The 18793-nt window shown below is 49.5% G+C and overlaps 8 protein-coding genes across 8 annotated transcripts; 2 read left to right on the top strand and 6 right to left on the bottom strand.

The window, feature by feature from the left end:
• Positions 1-74: 74 nt before the first annotated feature.
• On the top strand, positions 75-1075 carry N7484_006642 (putative carbonyl reductase; the record flags this gene model as incomplete). Its single annotated transcript, XM_057117060.1, has 3 exons — positions 75-324; positions 383-766; positions 828-1075. 3 exons carry the CDS (start codon positions 75-77, stop codon positions 1073-1075), a joined length of 882 nt encoding a protein of 293 aa, XP_056972943.1.
• Positions 1076-2549: 1474 nt separating this feature from the next.
• N7484_006641 (uncharacterized protein) lies at positions 2550-3893 on the bottom strand (the record flags this gene model as incomplete). Its single annotated transcript, XM_057117059.1, has 1 exon — positions 2550-3893. The coding sequence occupies one exon, from the start codon at positions 3891-3893 to the stop codon at positions 2550-2552; it is 1344 nt and encodes a 447-aa protein (XP_056972942.1).
• A 1364-nt stretch (positions 3894-5257) lies between these two features.
• N7484_006640 (SWIB/MDM2 domain protein) lies at positions 5258-6361 on the bottom strand (the record flags this gene model as incomplete). The annotated part of the gene is made up of 5 exons (XM_057117058.1): positions 5258-5443; positions 5499-5549; positions 5600-6061; positions 6136-6272; positions 6355-6361. The coding sequence occupies 5 exons, from the start codon at positions 6359-6361 to the stop codon at positions 5258-5260; spliced, it is 843 nt and encodes a 280-aa protein (XP_056972941.1).
• A 589-nt stretch (positions 6362-6950) lies between these two features.
• EifCb (translation initiation factor eIF3 core subunit b) lies at positions 6951-9355 on the top strand (the record flags this gene model as incomplete). Its single annotated transcript, XM_057117057.1, has 4 exons — positions 6951-7023; positions 7077-7269; positions 7343-8876; positions 8927-9355. The coding sequence occupies 4 exons, from the start codon at positions 6951-6953 to the stop codon at positions 9353-9355; spliced, it is 2229 nt and encodes a 742-aa protein (XP_056972940.1).
• Positions 9356-9617: 262 nt separating this feature from the next.
• Positions 9618-10520, bottom strand: N7484_006638 (putative extracellular SCP domain protein Pry1; the record flags this gene model as incomplete). The annotated part of the gene is made up of 2 exons (XM_057117056.1): positions 9618-10157; positions 10209-10520. The coding sequence occupies 2 exons, from the start codon at positions 10518-10520 to the stop codon at positions 9618-9620; spliced, it is 852 nt and encodes a 283-aa protein (XP_056972939.1).
• Positions 10521-11196: 676 nt separating this feature from the next.
• N7484_006637 (exocyst complex component Sec10 family protein) lies at positions 11197-13963 on the bottom strand (the record flags this gene model as incomplete). The annotated part of the gene is made up of 3 exons (XM_057117055.1): positions 11197-11467; positions 11522-13802; positions 13855-13963. 3 exons carry the CDS (start codon positions 13961-13963, stop codon positions 11197-11199), a joined length of 2661 nt encoding a protein of 886 aa, XP_056972938.1.
• Positions 13964-14646: 683 nt separating this feature from the next.
• N7484_006636 (MFS general substrate transporter) lies at positions 14647-16041 on the bottom strand (the record flags this gene model as incomplete). Its single annotated transcript, XM_057117054.1, has 1 exon — positions 14647-16041. The coding sequence occupies one exon, from the start codon at positions 16039-16041 to the stop codon at positions 14647-14649; it is 1395 nt and encodes a 464-aa protein (XP_056972937.1).
• A 688-nt stretch (positions 16042-16729) lies between these two features.
• Positions 16730-18259, bottom strand: N7484_006635 (sulfatase family protein; the record flags this gene model as incomplete). The annotated part of the gene is made up of 1 exon (XM_057117053.1): positions 16730-18259. One exon carries the CDS (start codon positions 18257-18259, stop codon positions 16730-16732), a length of 1530 nt encoding a protein of 509 aa, XP_056972936.1.
• Between the last annotated feature and the right edge of the window lie 534 nt (positions 18260-18793).

The following is an 18793-nucleotide window of genomic DNA, read 5'->3' as shown; positions in this document are numbered from 1 at the left end:
CCACCCACACCGTCACTTTAGCTTTATTCTCCGTCCTCGTCTCAATTATACCTCTCGCTGAAAATATTCTCGAAATGGCGGAACACCCAATTGTGAAGGGCAACTTCTGCCATGGCAACAACACGTTTGAAGGCAAAGCCAGTGTGATGGAGATGTTCTCGTTGAAAGGGAAAACCGCTGTTGTCACCGGAGCAGGCGCGGGTATTGGGTTGAGCGTTGCGCATGCCCTTGCTGAGGCTGGTGCCAATGTTGCGATTTGGTACAATAGCAATAGCAAAGCGATTGAAGAGGCTGCAGATATTGAGAAAGTCTACGGAGTTCAGTGTAGGTTATCAATGGAGCGAATACATTGTACATTGACTCACGGTTTGTTTTCAACCAGGCCGCGCTTATCAAGTCAACATCAAACAGAGCGAAGAGATCGAAAAGCTCCTCGAAACATGCGTCCGTGAATTCCAAGGTCGGCTCGACATCTTCATTGCCAATTCTGGAATCCCATGGACCAAAGGACCTATGGTGGATGCCCCCCTCGACCACTACTCAAATGTGACCCAGACAGATCTGGATGGAACTTTCTATTGTGCCAGAGCAGCGGCATCTCACTGGCGACGTCAAAAATCAGAGAACACAGATATATTTGGGCAGCCTCTGAAAGACTTCACTTATGGCAGCTTTGTTGCTACTGCCTCTATGAGTGGCAGCATCGTCAACGTTCCTCAGCTCCAGGCTGCCTACAACGCCGCTAAAGCTGGAGTCATTCATCTTTGTATGTTTTCACTTGACTTATACCTTCAATCGCTTCAGAGCTATTTGTTAACTGTCAATAGGCAAGTCACTTGCAGTCGAGTGGGTTCGGTTTGCCCGTGCGAATACCGTCTCTCCGGGCTACATTGCGACGGAGATTTCTCAGTTTGTTGACGCCGAGACAAAGACCATCTGGAAGGACAAAATCCCCATGGGTCGAGAAGGATTGCCACAAGAGTTGAAGGGTGCTTATCTCTACCTCGCCTCCGATGCTTCCAGTTACACAACCGGAGCCGATCTTATTGTTGATGGAGGCTACACACTACCATAGATCTCTTGAATGAAACTGGCACTGCTTTGAGGATTTTGACCTGCCGTAAAACCCGGATTTGATACTTCAGTCAATCTTTGGGCGAGGCATATTATCAGTGAAAGGCAGCTTCTCACATGGAAGGTGTGTGCGAAGATATTTACGATCACAGCAGCCTGTTTCTGACTGGACGATCTCTTCAAGATCGCCCTGCGGTCAGGAATCAAGATGACAAGCATACTACGCTTCAGTTTCGAGACTGCGAATCATGTAGTTGCTAGCTTCATATTAACTTATTCCTGTAAAGCCTGAAAAGACGATGGTATATGTTATCCACGTCTGTGACTATGTTGCCTGCCACTGTGACAGACGTGTTTCTTTGCTTTTGTTTCCATAAATAGTGTTGCTAGATGCATATTAGCAATATTAGCCATTCGCGTTGTTGGAAAAAGTCCACGAGGGAAAGGGAGCATAAATCTCATATGTCAAACGCCAGAAGATGGACTTCCTAGAGGGAATTCCATCGCCTGGCTTTGCTGGGGGTAAGAGAGAGAGAGAGAGAGAGAGAGAGAGAGAGAGGTAAATAAATAGGCAGTGCCACTCTAAAAGATCTCCAAAATCCGTCGAAAGAGTAGGCGCTGCGTGCCTTTGGATTTGAATAAAATACCGAGGAGGAGAACCTCAACCACGGACAGCGACGTGTGCTGGAGAACACCAAAGAGCTCCTGGGCCTCTGATCAATTCATCGGCACTAGCCTGTGCATATTCATTCCTATAAAATCAATTGTATATCATGCATCTCTCATCAATAATCTCTCGCTAAATGTCGCCCGGAACGGATGCACCATGAAATTGATTCATGCCTCCGATCACCCCAAAATCAATATCAAAATTGTCGTATATCCCCGTTATCGACATTGGATCTAATAGGCTCGGGTTATATGGCTGGTATAATGTCTCAGCAGGCTCCGAAACTTGCACATGCCGCGCAGCAGAATCTTTGAATATCAGGTCAGCAAAGGTCTCGGGCAAGGGCAAGGTTCTTCTAACCGGTCCATATATCTGCATGTCTTCTGGGTGGATCGTTACAGCTTTCCGATCCCCCACCTTGATGTTGCTTATCCACCTCGCTGATGAGGTACTCTCCCAGATTCGCCATCAGCGAAGCATAAACAAAGACCTCCCCCAGCTCTCTCAAAATTATACAATTCGAAACAATTTGTTTGCGGGCTCTTGTCTGGAGAATGGGCACTTTGCTTCGTTGCAGGTTGTGATACGAGACCCGTAACGAAAGAGCCACTGCATATGGAATGATTGGAAACGAGGATAATTCGTTATGGAACTCATCTCCCACTATAGACGTGACTCTCAATACAGATAGACTTTGCCGCAGATTCGACTCTGAAGATTGCGAGACACCATGCGGAGTTATCAAGCGACAAGATAAAATGGCCACTGCATGATAAAGCACCTCTATCGTGGCTGTAAAATATCATCAGCGTTTGGTCAACCTCTCAATGGGATTAGAATTACCGATTAAGTGTACGGGGGTACCGGACGTCCCGACCTCCTGCAATAAATCTTCGAATGACGGAAATGGCCCATTCCAGATTCCAATTTCGGCAGGTCGGTATATTTCGATCACTCGTTCCATTAGAACGATTGTACGTAGGAAAAGCTGGAAACAGCCTTCCTGTGCTGCTATCGACGATGGAAGATCACGACCAAAGTCTCGTCGATGCAACTGAACGGGCCTACCTAGACATGCAGCGTTCAACATATCAAGAGCATAGAGGCAGCAGAACATTCGGTTGTAGATGTGCTCGTGTTGGGTCACTGGCTGGGAGGGATGGTGCAAGCCAATGGTATGCGCATGACAAATGGCGCGATACAAAAGTTCAGCTGACTCTTGTCGATGTCCTGAGAACTGTGTGAACAGTGAAGTTAAAGACAAGGCTTGAATCAAAACCAACTTGTCTTTCACTAATTCCAATGCTATTGAGGTGTTGATTGCATCCGCAAGACTCAGAGAAAAATCACTTCGCGAGGTGCTACCTGGGGGTATGTTGAGAAATCTTTTCGCTTTTCGATCTAAACTGGCAGCAAGACATATTGACTGCGACAGAAGAATTTTGTTCGAGGATGAACTCGGCATCATTCGATATGCATCATAGTCCAGGACCGGGAAAATGGGATGGATGTTGTCGAGATAGATCCGAAGAAGCCCTTCCACATTACCAGGAGATGGAAGAATGGAACAATTTCCTTGCAGATAAGGGAGGAGACTAGTCGATATGAGAGGCTTGAAATTGGATGCACCTGATTTAGGCTTCTTGGCTGCAAGCTCCGAGCATGTCTTATCAGGTGATAGCCAGATGCCAACATCATGCCGTCGAAGTGGACTGGGACTTGAAGAGCCTGCTGCAGTCCAAAATGCACTTGCCGGATCCATTTCACCGACGAACCAAGACTCACTATCTATACGAGACCCTGGAGCATGTGGCTGGGTAATATGTTGCACAGCCGAAGTAGTGCAACCAGGGCTCGTGGATACTCTTTCTTCATGCACACTCGGCGGAGATACCGTGTCAATGATTCGGGTATCTCCAGGTTGAGTCTCGGGATGCCGAGAGGCATTCGGTCCGTGGTTGCAGCGCCGCTTGCGCTTGCGACAATGTGCACATGCTCGGTGGGTTCCTTTGCGGTTCTGGGGAAGACCTACTGGATCATTTGCAATGAAGGTGAAAAGTTTCTGCCGACCCCGCATATTGAAGGCCGAGTATGCAATCTCAAGGTGTATAGTGAAGAGAACGTAGCATGACTTGGCCTGTGAGGCCATTCCGCCCCGCTCAACAAATCCATAGCGCGGAGCTTCCCAATTGGGAAAGTGGGCCGCACCCACCGCAAATCATTTGCGCATCATTATGGAGGGGTAATTTATATAGCAATTGCGAATCAAGCGGGGTGTATTTCCTATGAGACCAAGCTGTCTACAGTTTCTGTTGAACCCTATGACTTGCATCGATTGAAAATGTCGGCGTCGGGAATATGTGTCCACCATCTATATCGCCGATCTTGGACCTCCGGGATCGCATAGCAGAATATTGAGCTTGCTTTGGAACCGGAGAGTACTAGGATATTCTCTCGTCGTAATTCATAATAAGTGACTCTTTTGGTTCATATAGTGAGTCGCCTTTGCTGCCTGGCGACACCACTTTCAGCAAATGCTGAGATCTAAGATGTAAGCTTGTAAACGCCCATCGGTGGCTTCCAGTTTTCTTCAAATATCGACGATGAGGCTCTCTTGAGATTCCAAAGTAGCTTTTACTTAGAATGTATGTCAATAGGTTGAAGCTGGACACTAAGATTTAGCTGAAATACCGTGTTTTCCAGAGTACACCCTTTAAGATATCGAGGAGTTTCTCTGCAACCTCGAAGCTCTGCCTAATACCCTTGGCATTTGAAAGAATGTGTTCACAGCTTCGCAAAGCTCCACAAGCTCCTGAAACTCTTTGGCATTTGGCAGTGAGGCTCTGTTTGAGTTTAGCTATTTATGCAGTCAGCCCTGCACTCAAGGTCTCATCGAGATGGGGCTAATAGGATGTCAGGTCCTTTCTGCCTCGCAGGCCAGCTTGATCTTTAGACCCGAGAGGGCGTTCTCATCAGAATCGGAGTATCATTCTCCGTCAGGATCTCCGTATCATCAATCTTTACGAGTGAAGAACAGATTTATAATACAAGGAGGTAAAGATGCGCAAGGGGGCTTGTCACATGATCTATAAATGTGAAGGCAACGTTGGGAACTTCGCTCGTTGGTATCATTTCAACTACACTACTCCAATCGCGATATGGAACGACTACGAACTAATTTTCAAGTTTTTAATTATTCGGTGAAGTTCATAAGTTCAAACATTGGAGTCTATGAAAATGAGGTCTGAAAAAGTTAGATGCAATTGCTAATAATGATAACCACTCAAGGGCCAACTCCCGCTGGAGGGCAGAAAGCAAAACTTTAATCAAGTAAAACGGAGGTAAAAGCGCCAGAAGAAACCAAAGCCTCAACGGGCAAAGGAGTTAAATGAGTCACGCCAGCATCCCCATGCATCGCAGAAAAATATCCAAGAGATTGATCTTGAACGGATGAGAGTCATTACGTCGGATACTGAACCAATCCAAGAGTGCATCACGGCCAAGGACCGATGACTACTCGTCGGGGCTGTACAGGTTCTGATTGAGAATCTTAGTCATGGTGAACATGTGCACCCGGTCTTGCTTGAAGACAGCGCGCATCGCATCGTCACAACGAATCTGGCGGCGATCACTTGGGTCCTGGAGTTCATTTTCCCGAATATATTGCCAGACCTTTTTCACCGTTTGAGGCCGCGACAGCTATACATCGTGTAAGCAGAAGACCAAAGCCTATTGTCCTGAAAAGAAAACATACCGTGGCCTCGCCCAGGAGCGCAGATAGAGGAGGTGACAGATTGAGAGGTTTCTGTAATACGTTAGAGAGATATAAAAGTATCAAGCATGAATGGTCCTCACATGGAATCCACCGGTCCGATTGACCTCTTTCTTTGTGTCGGAGCCTGACTCGACATCCGAATCATCTTCTGCCTTGACCCTCTTGGACGTCTTGGCCTTGGTTTTGCTTTTTTTCTTTGTAGGAGCTGCCCGTCGTGTATTTCCCCCTCGTGTTGGTCGCGCGCGCAAGTTCTCTTCAGCTTGCAGCTTGGCAGCAAATAGGGCATCGGCGTCAACATCGGCGTCAGGCTTGAGTTTCTTCGGGGGAGGGGAGGATTCACTCGGATCGGACGCTTCTTCACTTTCGGCCTGGCGCTTCACGGGGGATGAGGATGGGGGTGGCGAGGGAACCGCGGAGGCAGAATCACCATCCTGGTGACCGTTGTTTGCGGTATCCTCTGTGGCCTCCTCGGGGGATTCGCCGACACCGTTTTTCTCCGCGTAGATATCGAATCGCTCCATGATGAGCTGCTTAACCTCAGCCTACATAATTTCTAGTCAGTTCTCTGCCTTGGTGATTTGCGTGTTGGTGGTCCACGATCTCGAATAAATCCGACCTTTTGGGGTGTGAGGTCATAGCCGACTTCCTCCTGCAGACCCTTGCGAATGCGCTTCTCGGAGATAGTATTGAGGTCACTTTTCGCTAAAATCGAGTCGATTATCTCGGTAAACCGATCGCGCACCTCAGATGAAACTATTGCGACACGTTAAAATCTGAACTGCGCCATCTGGAGAGCACCCGAGAGTGGCGCCGGGGCAACGCCGAGGTAACCTACGCGACATCGTGTCGGCGGGTCAATTGTGAATCGCCTTTGGAATTGTACAGAAACCAGGCAAAGCTGGTGGTTTGGAATATGATTAGAAGCTTTCTGCCGATGATGGGAATGATGTCGATTATGCGCAATGGGTTGAAGGTACTTGAGGCGGACGGAGTCAGGTGGATATAGTCGCACTGGCGCTTAAGACCCGCGGCGGTGGGGGGAGAAAGGCAGGGAACGGGAGACCTCGAAGAACACGAAAAAGTCCACGGTAGCTAGATGCAAGAAGAGCAATGAAGCCCTGAAATGGATTGGAGTAAAAGAAATAAGTAAACACCCATCAGAACCACCTGAAGAACGATATATCAATAGACCCCGCTGTAGCTCTCGGAAGCAACTGCGACTTGTTCGTACTTCCGTTCTGCCAATCTGTTCCGTATTTGGTCTGGGGTGAGCTGACTCAGCTGATAAGTCAGCTCTGGCTGCATCACATGATCTACGCACAAAGAACCCGCTTGGCAGAAGATTTGTGGATTTGTGTTCCTGGCCGAAAATCTCCCTTGAAGTCCCCCAATCCACACTTCTTGCACCCGGTCGCCTACCGCTCACCCATCATGGCGCCCAGCTTCGATACCCTGTCCGAACAGGACCTCCACGAGGAGGAAGAGGAGGAGATTGATTTCTCCGGTGCGTGTGCAGAAACTTTCCCCGATGCCCCTCCTCTCTAACAGACTTTCCAGATCTCAAGGAGCAGTTTGACGTGAAACTCGACGAGGGTCTGGATACTTTTGTTGTTATTGATGGCCTTCCTGTTGTCCCCGAGGACTCCCGCCAAAAACTTATCAAGTTCTTGTTGAGAAAGCTTAACTCCGTTGGTCACGCCTCCGAAGATGCCGTTTTTATGCCGGTCACCGACAAGGGCATGACCGAAGGGTGCGTATCATGGCAATATCTATACTTACGGTGGAACAACTTTGGCTGAGACTGGATTTTCTTTGGTGTTTAGATTCGCTTTCGTTGAGTACGAGACTCCCGAACAGGCCGTCGCCGCCGTCAAGCAGCTGCACGGTGTCCCCCTCGACAAGAAGCACACCCTTTCCGTGAACAAATTGATGGATATCGAGCGCTATGGCCGTGAGGGTCGCATTGAGGATGAATACGTCGAGCCCCAGGTTGAGGCGTTCAAGGAGAAGGAGCACCTGCGCTCTTGGATGGGAGATAGCAACGCCCGTGATCAATTCGCCCTTTACCGCAACGACAAGGTTGGTGTCTTCTGGAACAACAAGTCGAACCCTCCCGAGAACGTCGTCGATCGCGCACACTGGACACAACTCTTTGTTCAATGGTCCCCCAAGGGTACCTTCCTCGCCTCCGTCCACCCCCAGGGTGTCCAACTCTGGGGTGGAGCTTCCTTCTCCAAGCAGAAGCAGTTCCCCCACCCCTTCGTCCAGCTCGTCGAATTCTCTCCCTTGGAAGGCTACCTGACCACATGGTCCTCTCGCCCCATCCAGGTCGAGGAGGGCCAGCCCATCCTGACCTACGAGGAGGATGGCAAGAACATCATTGTTTGGGATATTGAGACCGGAAAGCCCCTCCGTTCGTTCGTGTCGCACGACCTGGCTGCTGGTCCCGCCGATGAGGGCGAGGTCGCCCCCAAGAAGAAGGTGCAATGGCCGGCTTTCAAGTGGTCTGCGGATGAGAAGTACGTGGCGCGCATGCTCCAGGGTCAGTCGATCTCCATCTATGAGCTGCCCAACATGAATCTTCTGAACAAGACCTCGGTCAAGATCGAGGGTGTGAACGACTTTGAGTGGTCTCCAGCCACTGTCACCCGTGACGGCGTCAAGCAGTACGAGCAGCTGCTCTGCTTCTGGACCCCCGAGATTGGCAGCAACCCTGCCCGTGTGGCCATGATGAGCGTTCCCTCCAAGGAGATTGTCCGTACCCGTAACCTGTTCAACGTGTCCGATGTCAAGCTGCACTGGCAATCACAGGGTGCCTACGTCTGTGTCAAGGTCGACCGTCACTCCAAGTCCAAGAAGTCGTTGGCTACCAACCTGGAGATTTTCCGCGTCAAGGAGAAGGGTGTTCCCGTTGAGGTTGTTGACAGCCTGAAGGATACCGTTATTAACTTCGCCTGGGAGCCCAATGGATCCCGCTTCGTCGCCATCACTACCGGTGAGAACCCCGCTGGTCCCGCCGCTCCTCCCAAGACCGGTGTCCAGTTCTTTGCTACGGAAAAGAAGGGCAGCACTGCCGGTAACTTCAAGCTTGTGCGCACAGTCGAGAAGAAGACCAGCAACGGTATTTACTGGTCTCCCAAGGGTCGCTTCGTCATTGTGGCCACTGTCCACTCCCAGTCCAGCTTCGATCTCGACTTCTGGGATATGGACTTCGAGGGTGAGAAGGTCGAGGCCGAGAAGGATCTCGCTGCCAACCTGCAATTGATGAAGACCGTGGAGCACTACGGTGTCACAGATGTCGAGTGGGACCCCACAGGTCGCTACGTCGTCACCAGTGCCAGTGTTTGGACTCACTCAGTAAGAATACTCTCCCTGCCTCTATGTTACGTTACTAACTCGTTTTACAGATGGAAAACGGCTGGAACCTTCACACTTTCTCCGGAACTACCCTCTCCGAGAACCCCACCGAGAAGTTCAAGCAGTTCCTGTGGCGCCCACGTCCCGCCACTCTTCTCAGCAAGGAGGAGCAGAAGCAAGTGCGCAAGAACCTGCGCGAGTACTCCAAGGAGTTCGACGAGGAGGACCGTTTCGCCGTGGATATCGCCAACACCGCTGTCGTCGAGACCCGCAAGCGTGTGCTCAACGAGTGGCTTGCCTGGATGCGCCAGGAGAAGGAGCTCCAGGCCGAGGAGAAGGAGGCTCTTGGACTCCCCGAGGATGTCGACTCACCCCAGGCTGCCAAGGATGCCCCTGTCGGCGGCCAGGAGCAAGGCGACACCGTGGTGGAGGAGATTGTGGAGGAGATCATCGAGGAGACCGAGGAGGTCATTGGTTGACGAACCCTTTTCTTTTCCCTTTCGCATATAATGTGTTCACATTTCTCTTTTTTTTTTCCTTTATTCTCCGGCGTCCTCTGTGCTTGAGGCTCGGCTTTCTGCCCCCCATGTGTTTTGGTCCTGTGTAGCGAGGATCGGGGCCTCTCCAAAAATCTGATTGATAGAGCTGTTTGCGAAGCTCTGATGTGCAATGTGGATAAGCATGAGATATGCCCTACGAAATAAACCCTGCGCCGTTTCCACTTCCTTATTCTTTTATGTGTTATGTGTACAGGCTCATCCCCGCCCCTACCACCCCAAGGGCTAGAAACATCATTCCCACCGTGGATTCCACGCTATTCTGCATACTTGCACCTCCACTTGGTTGACTCGTGGCCGTAGATGCCGTGCCATTTGTGGACGTTGATCCGGTGGTTGATGCATTGGATTTTGTCTTTGAAGTGCTCGGCCACACATTCTTCTTGAAGTATTCGTCATGGTCTCCCACTACATTACCCGGCGGCGTGTACTCACACACAACGTACCAGCCCTGCGCCCTCGAGCTACCATCTGCAGCCGTCCGTGAAACCAGGCCGTCTCCCTCCCGTCGCACTTTAGAAAAGTCCTCAGTATATCCACAGTTCACGGCCGCACATCCCACCTCTTCTGTAGACTTCCACACCAGTTGTGTGAAGTGGCCTGTCGCCTCGGTAAACCCGGTTGGTTTTTTGAAATTGTACAATCTCCCCTCATCACCCCAAGCTTCCACCGCAGCAGTAGCATTGGGGTATCCGAATGCGAGGTTTTCACCATAGGGACCATCCTGTAAATGCATTAGACCAAACTTCCAGCACCAAAGCAAACAGGTACATACCGAGTGTTTCCAGATGCAAGTCTCCGCCCAACTTTGAGCGTATTTCACCAGCGTCTCATTCCATACTACCTCATCTGCTTCGTGGATCCCGCGATATTCATTGCTGACCTGCAGAACGGTTTCTTTGAAATCTGAAAGCGAGGTATAGGAGGCCGGACTGGGGATAGTTGGCGTCTCATAGACAGTCTTCGCTGCTTGGACGGTAGTCTTGACTGTGACGATAATCATTTCTTCCCCAGAAATCCCCACAACTAAGCTTCCCATCAAAAGAAGCCATCGGGTCAATAAGCGACGGGTGTTCGTGGTGATCATAATGAGCTAATCCTATATATAAGAAGAAAAGAAACCAAAAGGAAAGCGAAGTACTCCCCCGATCACCGCATCATCCAAGCACTCAATTCACTTTTTGGCCTGAATCAGAACAAAGGGCTCCGTTTCAAGTCTGCAAAGGTGTGTCAGAGTAGAAGAGTGAATGAACAACCTTTCTTCAGGTGCGTCACCAGGGCATATATTACATTCAAGATCCCCCTATCAGCCGGTAGACCAGCGCTAAGCAGAAAAAGAAACATCGTTTCCGCCCGTGAAGAACCCAGCGTCACATCTCCGAACGACCATTGGGCCATGGATCAGTTGCTGTGGAGATGTAGAAGTACCTGAGATCCAGGCTTACAGGGGCACATGCTCTATTTTGGTTTGAATGCTGGTTTGACCCTGCATGCGGATTGTGTGGTTGTTGGTTCTCGGAAAGTCAGGATGCTGTTTCAGCCGGGGGGTGGTGTTCCAGTAGCCGCCGTTGACGTCAGATGCTACGTCGCGGATGAGTCGGAGATGGAGTACTCTACTGAGTATGAAAGAGTCATGGGAAACTAAACAGGCAAGTAATTACTGGGTGTAGAAAGTCATTCGTATATACTTCAGGGCATTGACATTCATGCAAGGAACTCTATACAACCAATCACGCTATGCAATTCCGGGTATCTGTCATTGTTTACATCACGCTACATCCAATTCCGTACATCGCTCGTTCCACATCACGCTTGACCTGGTACCAGTCCGCTCGGCGCTCCGCAAACTCATACACTTCCTCCACACGCCAGATCCCTTGGAACCGATCGGCGTCGGCGATGATCGTCGCTAGTTCCTTGGCATGGGCCGGGTCGATCAAGTAGATCTGTGCGAGTTCGCGGAAGGCCTTGAAGTATAAGAGAAGCTCGTTGTTCCGAAGGGTCTGGATGAACTTGAAGTAGTGGTTCATGTCGCTGAAAAATAAACGGTTAGCATGGATCGTAGGGCGGGCATGGAGAAAGTCTTACCTGATCAGCTTTAAGGATCCCTCGGTGCTGATCCGCTGACGCTTGAGGTGTTTACACAATGCGGTAAACAGGCGCAGTCCGACTTCTTGATTGAAAACATCCAATGTGCTCTTGTCGGTGCTGCCTACCAGCATCTGCGTGTGGGATGACACCACGTCCACTACAGCTGCCGCAACGCCACTGACTCCCACGTCCATGGTTTGTCGGTGAGGATCCGATGAGACTTCTGGATTGAAATCGGTGGCTAGCTGCCGCGTAGCGAGAATGTAGTCCACTTCCTCCATGAGTACGTCAATTCCCTTGTTCAGGCCAGCTGCGACCCTCTCGTCCAGCATCTGCTCAAACTTCTTTTTCTCCTTCACAGCGGGGTCGAGGAAATCGTGACGGTCGGTGAGACGCGTAGCAATCAGTTCTTGCTCGTAAAATACATCCACCATCTGTAAAATCAGATCACCGACATTCACCAATTCCAGGAAGGTGACGAGGGGCTCAACCCCGGACTGGTCTCGCTCCTCCTGTTCGCGGGGTCGGTAGTTCGATAGGTGGTCCACGGCTTTATCAAAGCCGACAATAACATGGCGCTGGCCCAGAATACGCAGCAGATCCACAAAAATGGCCTGGCATTGATGCTTGGCTGCTTTGCCATACTCACCACCTAATCTGACAAACTGAGCGGCCCTCTCAAGACTGGACTTGGCGGAATGAACAAGGTTCAGTGCGATCTCAATACTGAATAATGATCTAATGCCTTCCATCTTAGACTTCATGAGCAGCGCTTTGGCTGCCAATTCTGTTGTTGGGGCTTCTTCGATTGGAAGGGGAGAGGGCGAGGAAAGAGTAGAAAATCGATTGGAGTTCTTTAAAGCCCCGGGACCGGTATTTCCTTCCACTTTTGTTTCCTCGCTGGCCTTGTTGCTGGAAAAGCTAGGAAGGATATTGACTGGCATCATGATCACTTTTTTGAATGATGTAAGGAAGTCGCGCTTATCAGCTTGCCGGTTGACGTTGGACATCAAAAATGATTCTGTCGACGCGGCTTGTTCCGAAAGCTGGCGATCCCAGTCATTCACCGTGGCCTCGGAGCCCTTGCGGAAAAAGTCCAGCTCCTCGGCTAGGTAAAGGTCGATATGTGGTTCGTAAATCTTGGCCACGACAGTGTCTAGGTAGTGGTCGAAATTCTCGCCAGAGTTTCGTATGGGCAACAGGGTCTCTGACAAATTCATGCATTGGATAAAGGTCAGGGATATAGCAGTCAGGTAGGACTCCTTGTTGGTGCGATGCAATTCGTCGAAAATGGCCGTCAAAAAAGGGAAAAGAACATCCTGTCCAACTTTCTCCATGAAAGCCATTGCGACTTGTAATTCAGGGGGGAAAGCGCGATTCATAATTGTGACTTCTTCATTATAAGCGACACTCAGGCGTGTAAAAAAGCTTTGTGTATGTTGGATCTTCACTCGTCCAGTAACGCCATCTATGCAATCCGCCAAAGTGCCAAGATCAGACTTTCGAGTCATCAAATGATTATGATGGATAAATAGGTCGACTGCCGATTGGCCACCATTGAGTGCGTACAGAATGTGGGCGTACTTGCGCATGAGGCCATCAATATCATCTGTCTCATAGCCTTTTCGGAACTCGTTTAATGCAGCGGTTTCAAACATGGATATCGCGCTTTCCAGACGATTTTCTCGCCATTCCCAGCCCGTAGTCATGTCACTCTTTGCGAAAGCCATCAGTTGTGATAGCATGGTTGCTTGAAGCTGGGGGTCTTTGTATTTTGTAAACACCAGATTATCAGTGGAAGGCCCGGATGTCGCAATGTCATCGTACAAGGGGCCTAGTGCGGCATGGATTTTCCCATACTCCTGTCGAGCTTCACCTCGGATTGACCTGGCATTTTTCAAGACGACCAGATCAGGATCGCTCGCTTCGTTTTCCAAAATTTCCAGTTGTGCGGCGGACTTGCCGAGCTCGATCTTATCGAAGCCATCGGATATGGCATTGACTTTGGAATCGGGAATCCGAGCATTTTCAATGGTCGGAGCTAAACCACTCGTCTCTTCAGCAATTTCATGTTGTTCGACGACTTCCAAGTTGGCGACAGTTCCGTACACCTGCTCCGCGTGTTTGCGTGCATCCGACTCATCCCAACATCCAATTCGCTTTAGTCGTTGTACCCATCGAGTATCGTCGTACGCCATTTCGTGTAGGAGCTTGCAGGACTTGGCTGCCCGAATAAGGTCTACCGGACCAAGGTAATCAAGAATCGACGACATGATCTCTGTGGGTTGTCAACGTCTGGTTCTTATCAGCTAATCATCCGTGCAACATACCAGCAGGCAGAGAAGCTCGGGAGATCTCTTCCAATGACGCCATGCGTAGTGAAGCCAGCACATCCCTGCGCGGCTTGGCTGGCGCCGTCCCTTTCTTTCCGTTCGGCATTTTCGGTGCTTGAACACTTCATCGGGAGTGGGCCGAGTGTTCGCGGGGTGTGGTCGGGGGCGGAAGTGCGGTGCTTGACCCTTGTAACCAACCAAGATCGCTCCTCAACGATCTGCGGGGCGAGGAAGGGTAAAGCAATTGAATTGGAAGTGAGCACTCGGGCAAAGGAAAAAAGGCACAGAGTACCGGCACACACGAAGATCGACTCCGGGTTAAGCATCGATCAGCACGACAGGGTCCATCTCACCGCTATTTGTTATTGTCCGGCATAATATAGCGGTGAAGCATCGAGGTATACATCGTATTTAGATAATAGTTCGAGGTAGTTCAATCTATGCAAGCCCAAAGAGAATGAATGAAGCAATGAGATATTTTCATTTATATGAAAAGGCTGTATAAGAAAGGAAGGTGGAAAAAAGAAGAAGAAAAGGTCGAAGGTGTCAATTTGCTGGGAAAGGAATTGGTGAAGAAGGGAGGAATAAGAGAAGAGCTAGAAAAACTTGGGAATATTTGTAGTCTGCGATGATACAGCGAATGATGAATGTATTCTCATTGGGAAGGACGTAATTTGAAGAGAGGACATGCCATGATGGTCTTTTTATGTTATTCCACTTCATCGTATGTGAAATCTTGAAGTGTAGGGGTCGATTTAATATAATCTCTAGATAATCAAAATGGTGAAATCATACTCGACCCGTCATGAACAACTTTCGGAATCCCATCCATTTGAGAAATCCCAGAAATGTGGATGATCTACCAGCACCGAGTCCCCCCTCATAGGAGGCCTTCCTTTCAATGTCGAAACACTTCCAGCACCGCAGAGTCCATAGGCCCCAAGATCCCAAAAGGAACATACACCCGACGAATACCTGCGTATGCAGATACCCGGAGCCTTTGACAAGACTAAGGGCGACTGGCTCAGCGACAGTGGTGGGAATTACCAAAGCCAGGCAAGTGATGGCAAAAGTGCGCGACATGCGACCTAGACCAACAACCTCGGCCAACACGGGAGTTATAGTCGCCCAGAAAGTGCCACAAACCATCCCGGACAGAAGAGAAAAGAGGAGCAAGACAGCATAGGAGCTTGCAGGTATCCAAATGGCTAAGCATATCACGCTACAGGTGGCTGTCAGGATAGCAGGGACAGTGATCCTGCCAAATCTGTCGCTGACATAGCCAACGAGCGGACGGGCAATGGTCATCCCCACGTTTAACATAGCCCCAGCGACAGATCCCTGTTTGGCTGTCAGGCCAATAGAGGTGGCATAGTTGGGTAACGAATAGAACAAGGCGATATACCCAAACTCGGTTGTCCATCCCCAGAAAATCACGAAAAGAACCTCGGGACGCTTCAAGTCGCGCGAATCAAGGGCGTGAGCTTGCTGATTGTGCTGAACTTTTCGTGTTTTGAGGAGGATTGATGACACGAGATTGGCTCCCAAGGAGCAACCAGCCAGAACCTTGTACGCAGTGCGCCATCCCAGGTGTTGAATGATGTAACTTGTAGCAAGATTATAAAGAATGCCGCCAATACCAGCACCTGACGCTGCGATGCCCATAGCAAGGCTTCTGTGGCTCGAAAACCAATGCGGCAACACCGACATGGAGGGAATATAGAGAAGGCCCATTCCGAGCCCAAAACAAATGCCTTGGGAGAGAAAGAGATGCCATATTTCGCGTGCATAAGCAGCGCCAAGCATGGAAGCAGAAACTAGAAGAGTTCCCAGTAAAAGAAGTACTCTTGTCCCGACGACGCCTTGTGCCTTATGCACAAGCGGCCCGGTGAGAAGCGCTTGGGAAATGGACAAGCCTCCGATAAATGCATAATCGATTCGGGTCCCCTTCGGAAAGGTGGAATTAGTGATGAAGTGATCGAGAATCACACCCCAGGCGCTGTTTATGCCCCAGGTGTGTATGATTATCATGAACACACAGAATGTGCACACCCAGGCGTAACCTCCATTTGGCGGGGTATCTTCTAGGCTAATAGTCTTGGCGATTTGCACATTCGCATTCGCATTCGTGAGTCCTTCCGGTTGTTCATGCAAATGAGCCATTTCAATAGAGCTTGGAGCCATAATAGAGCTTGACTTTTGTGGTATAAAAGATAAATTTTTCATTGCATGCGACCGCAGGGTCAAATAACCTGTTATAGTTCGCTCCAGATGAGATTAAAGTGACCAATCAACGGTCATGTAGAGGTCTAGATCCTTTACGCAGGTCGATAAGCGATAAGCGGGAGAGTTTTTCCCCAGAGCTAAGCGTACATGTCACAAAAAAAAAAAAAAAAAAAAAAAAAAAAAGATAGAAAAAATATTAAATTAGAATTAGAATTAGAAAGCCAGAGATTCGGACCAATGCGATTTTATTCTTTCATTGCCGATGTTTGGCTGAAACCATTATTGCTGGCATAGGGTGTTCTACCAAAGTTCTTTTCGTCATTGGTTCACTCGAGTGGAGATGTTAAAGAGGGGGTGGTAAAAGATAGCCGTTTGAAGGATGCATTGGACACGCTTGTTTTTGAAAAGGGAGGAGTATCCCAGGGGGGCGCTATGAATCATTTTAGTGTTCGTGCCTTTTTGAGACCTACTATTAGACATGTGGCTGTAGGAACCGGTCACATGGAGAAACCCAGAAGCTTCTGTGCGGGAGTCGATGATTACACCACATCATTGTAATCATGGATAAGTATGCTAGTCGGATTTCAACTACAGCTCATATTCAAACAATCTTTGATCAAGGTACCAGTCTTGGTGTTAGTCCAGCTCACCGTGGGTGAACAGGCTCATCTCCAATCTCCTCCATCTTCAGTTCCAGTAGGGTGGTCATTTGTTTCACCACATCGCTATACTTTTCATCGTGGTAGCAATTGAACAGTTCCAACGGATCCTCGTCTAAATCAAACAATTCCCACTCTTTCTCTTCACCGCCCAGCCTAGCCCCCTCGATACCTAAACTCTCGTTGTACCAATAGATAAGCTTATACCGCTTATCTCTCACGGCATAGTGGGCGTGCGCATCATGGATAATATCGCGGTGCATCCAGTATCGGTGATAAGCAATCTGTTGCCAATCTGCTGGGGTCTTCTGCTGTAGCAACGGTCTGAAACTGACACCCTGCATATACGTGGGTAGACGCACTTTCGCGAAATCTAGCCACGTCGGTGCGAAGTCCACGTTACAAATAATATCGTTGCAGACACTTCCAGCGGGGATTTCCCGCGGATACTTGATGAGGAAGGGCATATTAAAACTGTTCTCGTAGACGAGGCGCTTATCGAACCAGCCATGTTCGCCAAGGAAGAATCCCTGGTCGGACGTATAGATAACGATAGTATTCTCGGAAAGACCCTCTGTGTCCAGGTAGTCTAGCATCCGACCCACGTTATCGTCGACGCTTTGGATCGTGCGCAGGTAGCGCTGCATGTACCGCTGGAACTTGAACTCGGCGAGCTCCTGGCGTGTCTGAAAAATAAAGACTGTCCCATCTTCTTTATCGATCAATTTGAGTTTTGTCACGTCCTCAGGGTCAGGAATCTTGCGCTCCTGTGACCACCATTCATCGACCATTTTCTCTCCGACTATATGAGCAGGTCCATCTGGCTGTGCAAGTCCAAGGTCAAAGTAGGTCAAGTCCTGTGCCACGCGCATTTTAGAAGCAGCAGCCGATTTTGCGCGGTTCTTATAGTCATCTGTGAATGTATCCGGCACCTTGATAGGGTTTTTGTACAAGTCCTTGTGCTTTGGATCGCATTCCCAACTGCGGTGGGGTGCCTTGTGGTGACACATCAGGAAAAAGGGCCTCTTGGTGTCCCGAGCTTTCATCCAGTTCATACTCTTGTTGGTGATGATATCTGTGGCGTACCCCTTTTCGCGCACAGTCCCATTAGGTCCGATGAACTGCGGATCGTGATATTCGCCCTGTCCGGGGACAACTTCCCAGTAATCGAATCCTGTGGGCTCATGTGCTTCCCCTTCGCCCAGATGCCATTTCCCAATCATGGCGGTTTGATAGCCACCCACTCGGAGGTGCTTGGCTACATTGGGCAGGTGTTTGTTGATTTTGGAATCGAGGGTCATGACGCCATTTACGTGGTTGTGGGTGCCTGTCAAGATCGCAGCACGAGAAGGGGTGCAAATGCTGTTGGTGACATAGCAGTGATTGAATCTCATGCCCTCATTGGCTATGCGGTCAAGATTAGGGGTGTGATTGATGCCGGCCCCATAGCAGGAGATGGCTTTGGAGGCATGGTCATCGGCCATGATGAAGACGATGTTTGGGCGAGCGTCGGCCATGGTGCTACTGGTTGAAAACTATGGGCTCTGTCGATTGATCGAACAAAAAGAGAAACGGTCTGGAGAAAGGGATTGGGGATTCCCAAGACCTTGTTTATAACCGCGTAGGGAAAAGTCGGTTGAAAGGATGGAACATTTGCAAAGCGGCAGAGGCATGATTTAAATGACGAATCACACCACCTCGCGATGCGCTGATTGGGGAGACTGGGCAGCTTCATTCTGTAGCCCCTCCTGCGATAACCCCGCAATTTATCATCTGCGTTGATGTGAATGGCAGAGACACGCTGAGTTGCGCTGGTACAACATCTCCCCCGCGGATCCACAAATGAACGGCAGTCGGCGGGAGTCGTTATTTTGGAGAGTTGATTGGTCACGTTGCTGCCAAGATGCCCCCACATCTCTAACAAAATGGATCAGCACACCTAGTGACTATTGGGCGATTAAATTATAGATATGAATTTCCCATTGGACATTTTGAGGCTCCTTCAAGGCTCCTATATCCTCAGATATATTTGTGAAACCATTACAAAATCA

Source organism: Penicillium longicatenatum, assembly GCF_028827895.1.
Source record: "Penicillium longicatenatum strain IBT 33135 chromosome Unknown contig_3_segment0_segment0, whole genome shotgun sequence".
In the NCBI taxonomy this organism is placed as follows: domain Eukaryota; kingdom Fungi; phylum Ascomycota; class Eurotiomycetes; order Eurotiales; family Aspergillaceae; genus Penicillium; species Penicillium longicatenatum.
This window is presented reverse-complemented; position numbering and strand designations above follow the sequence as displayed.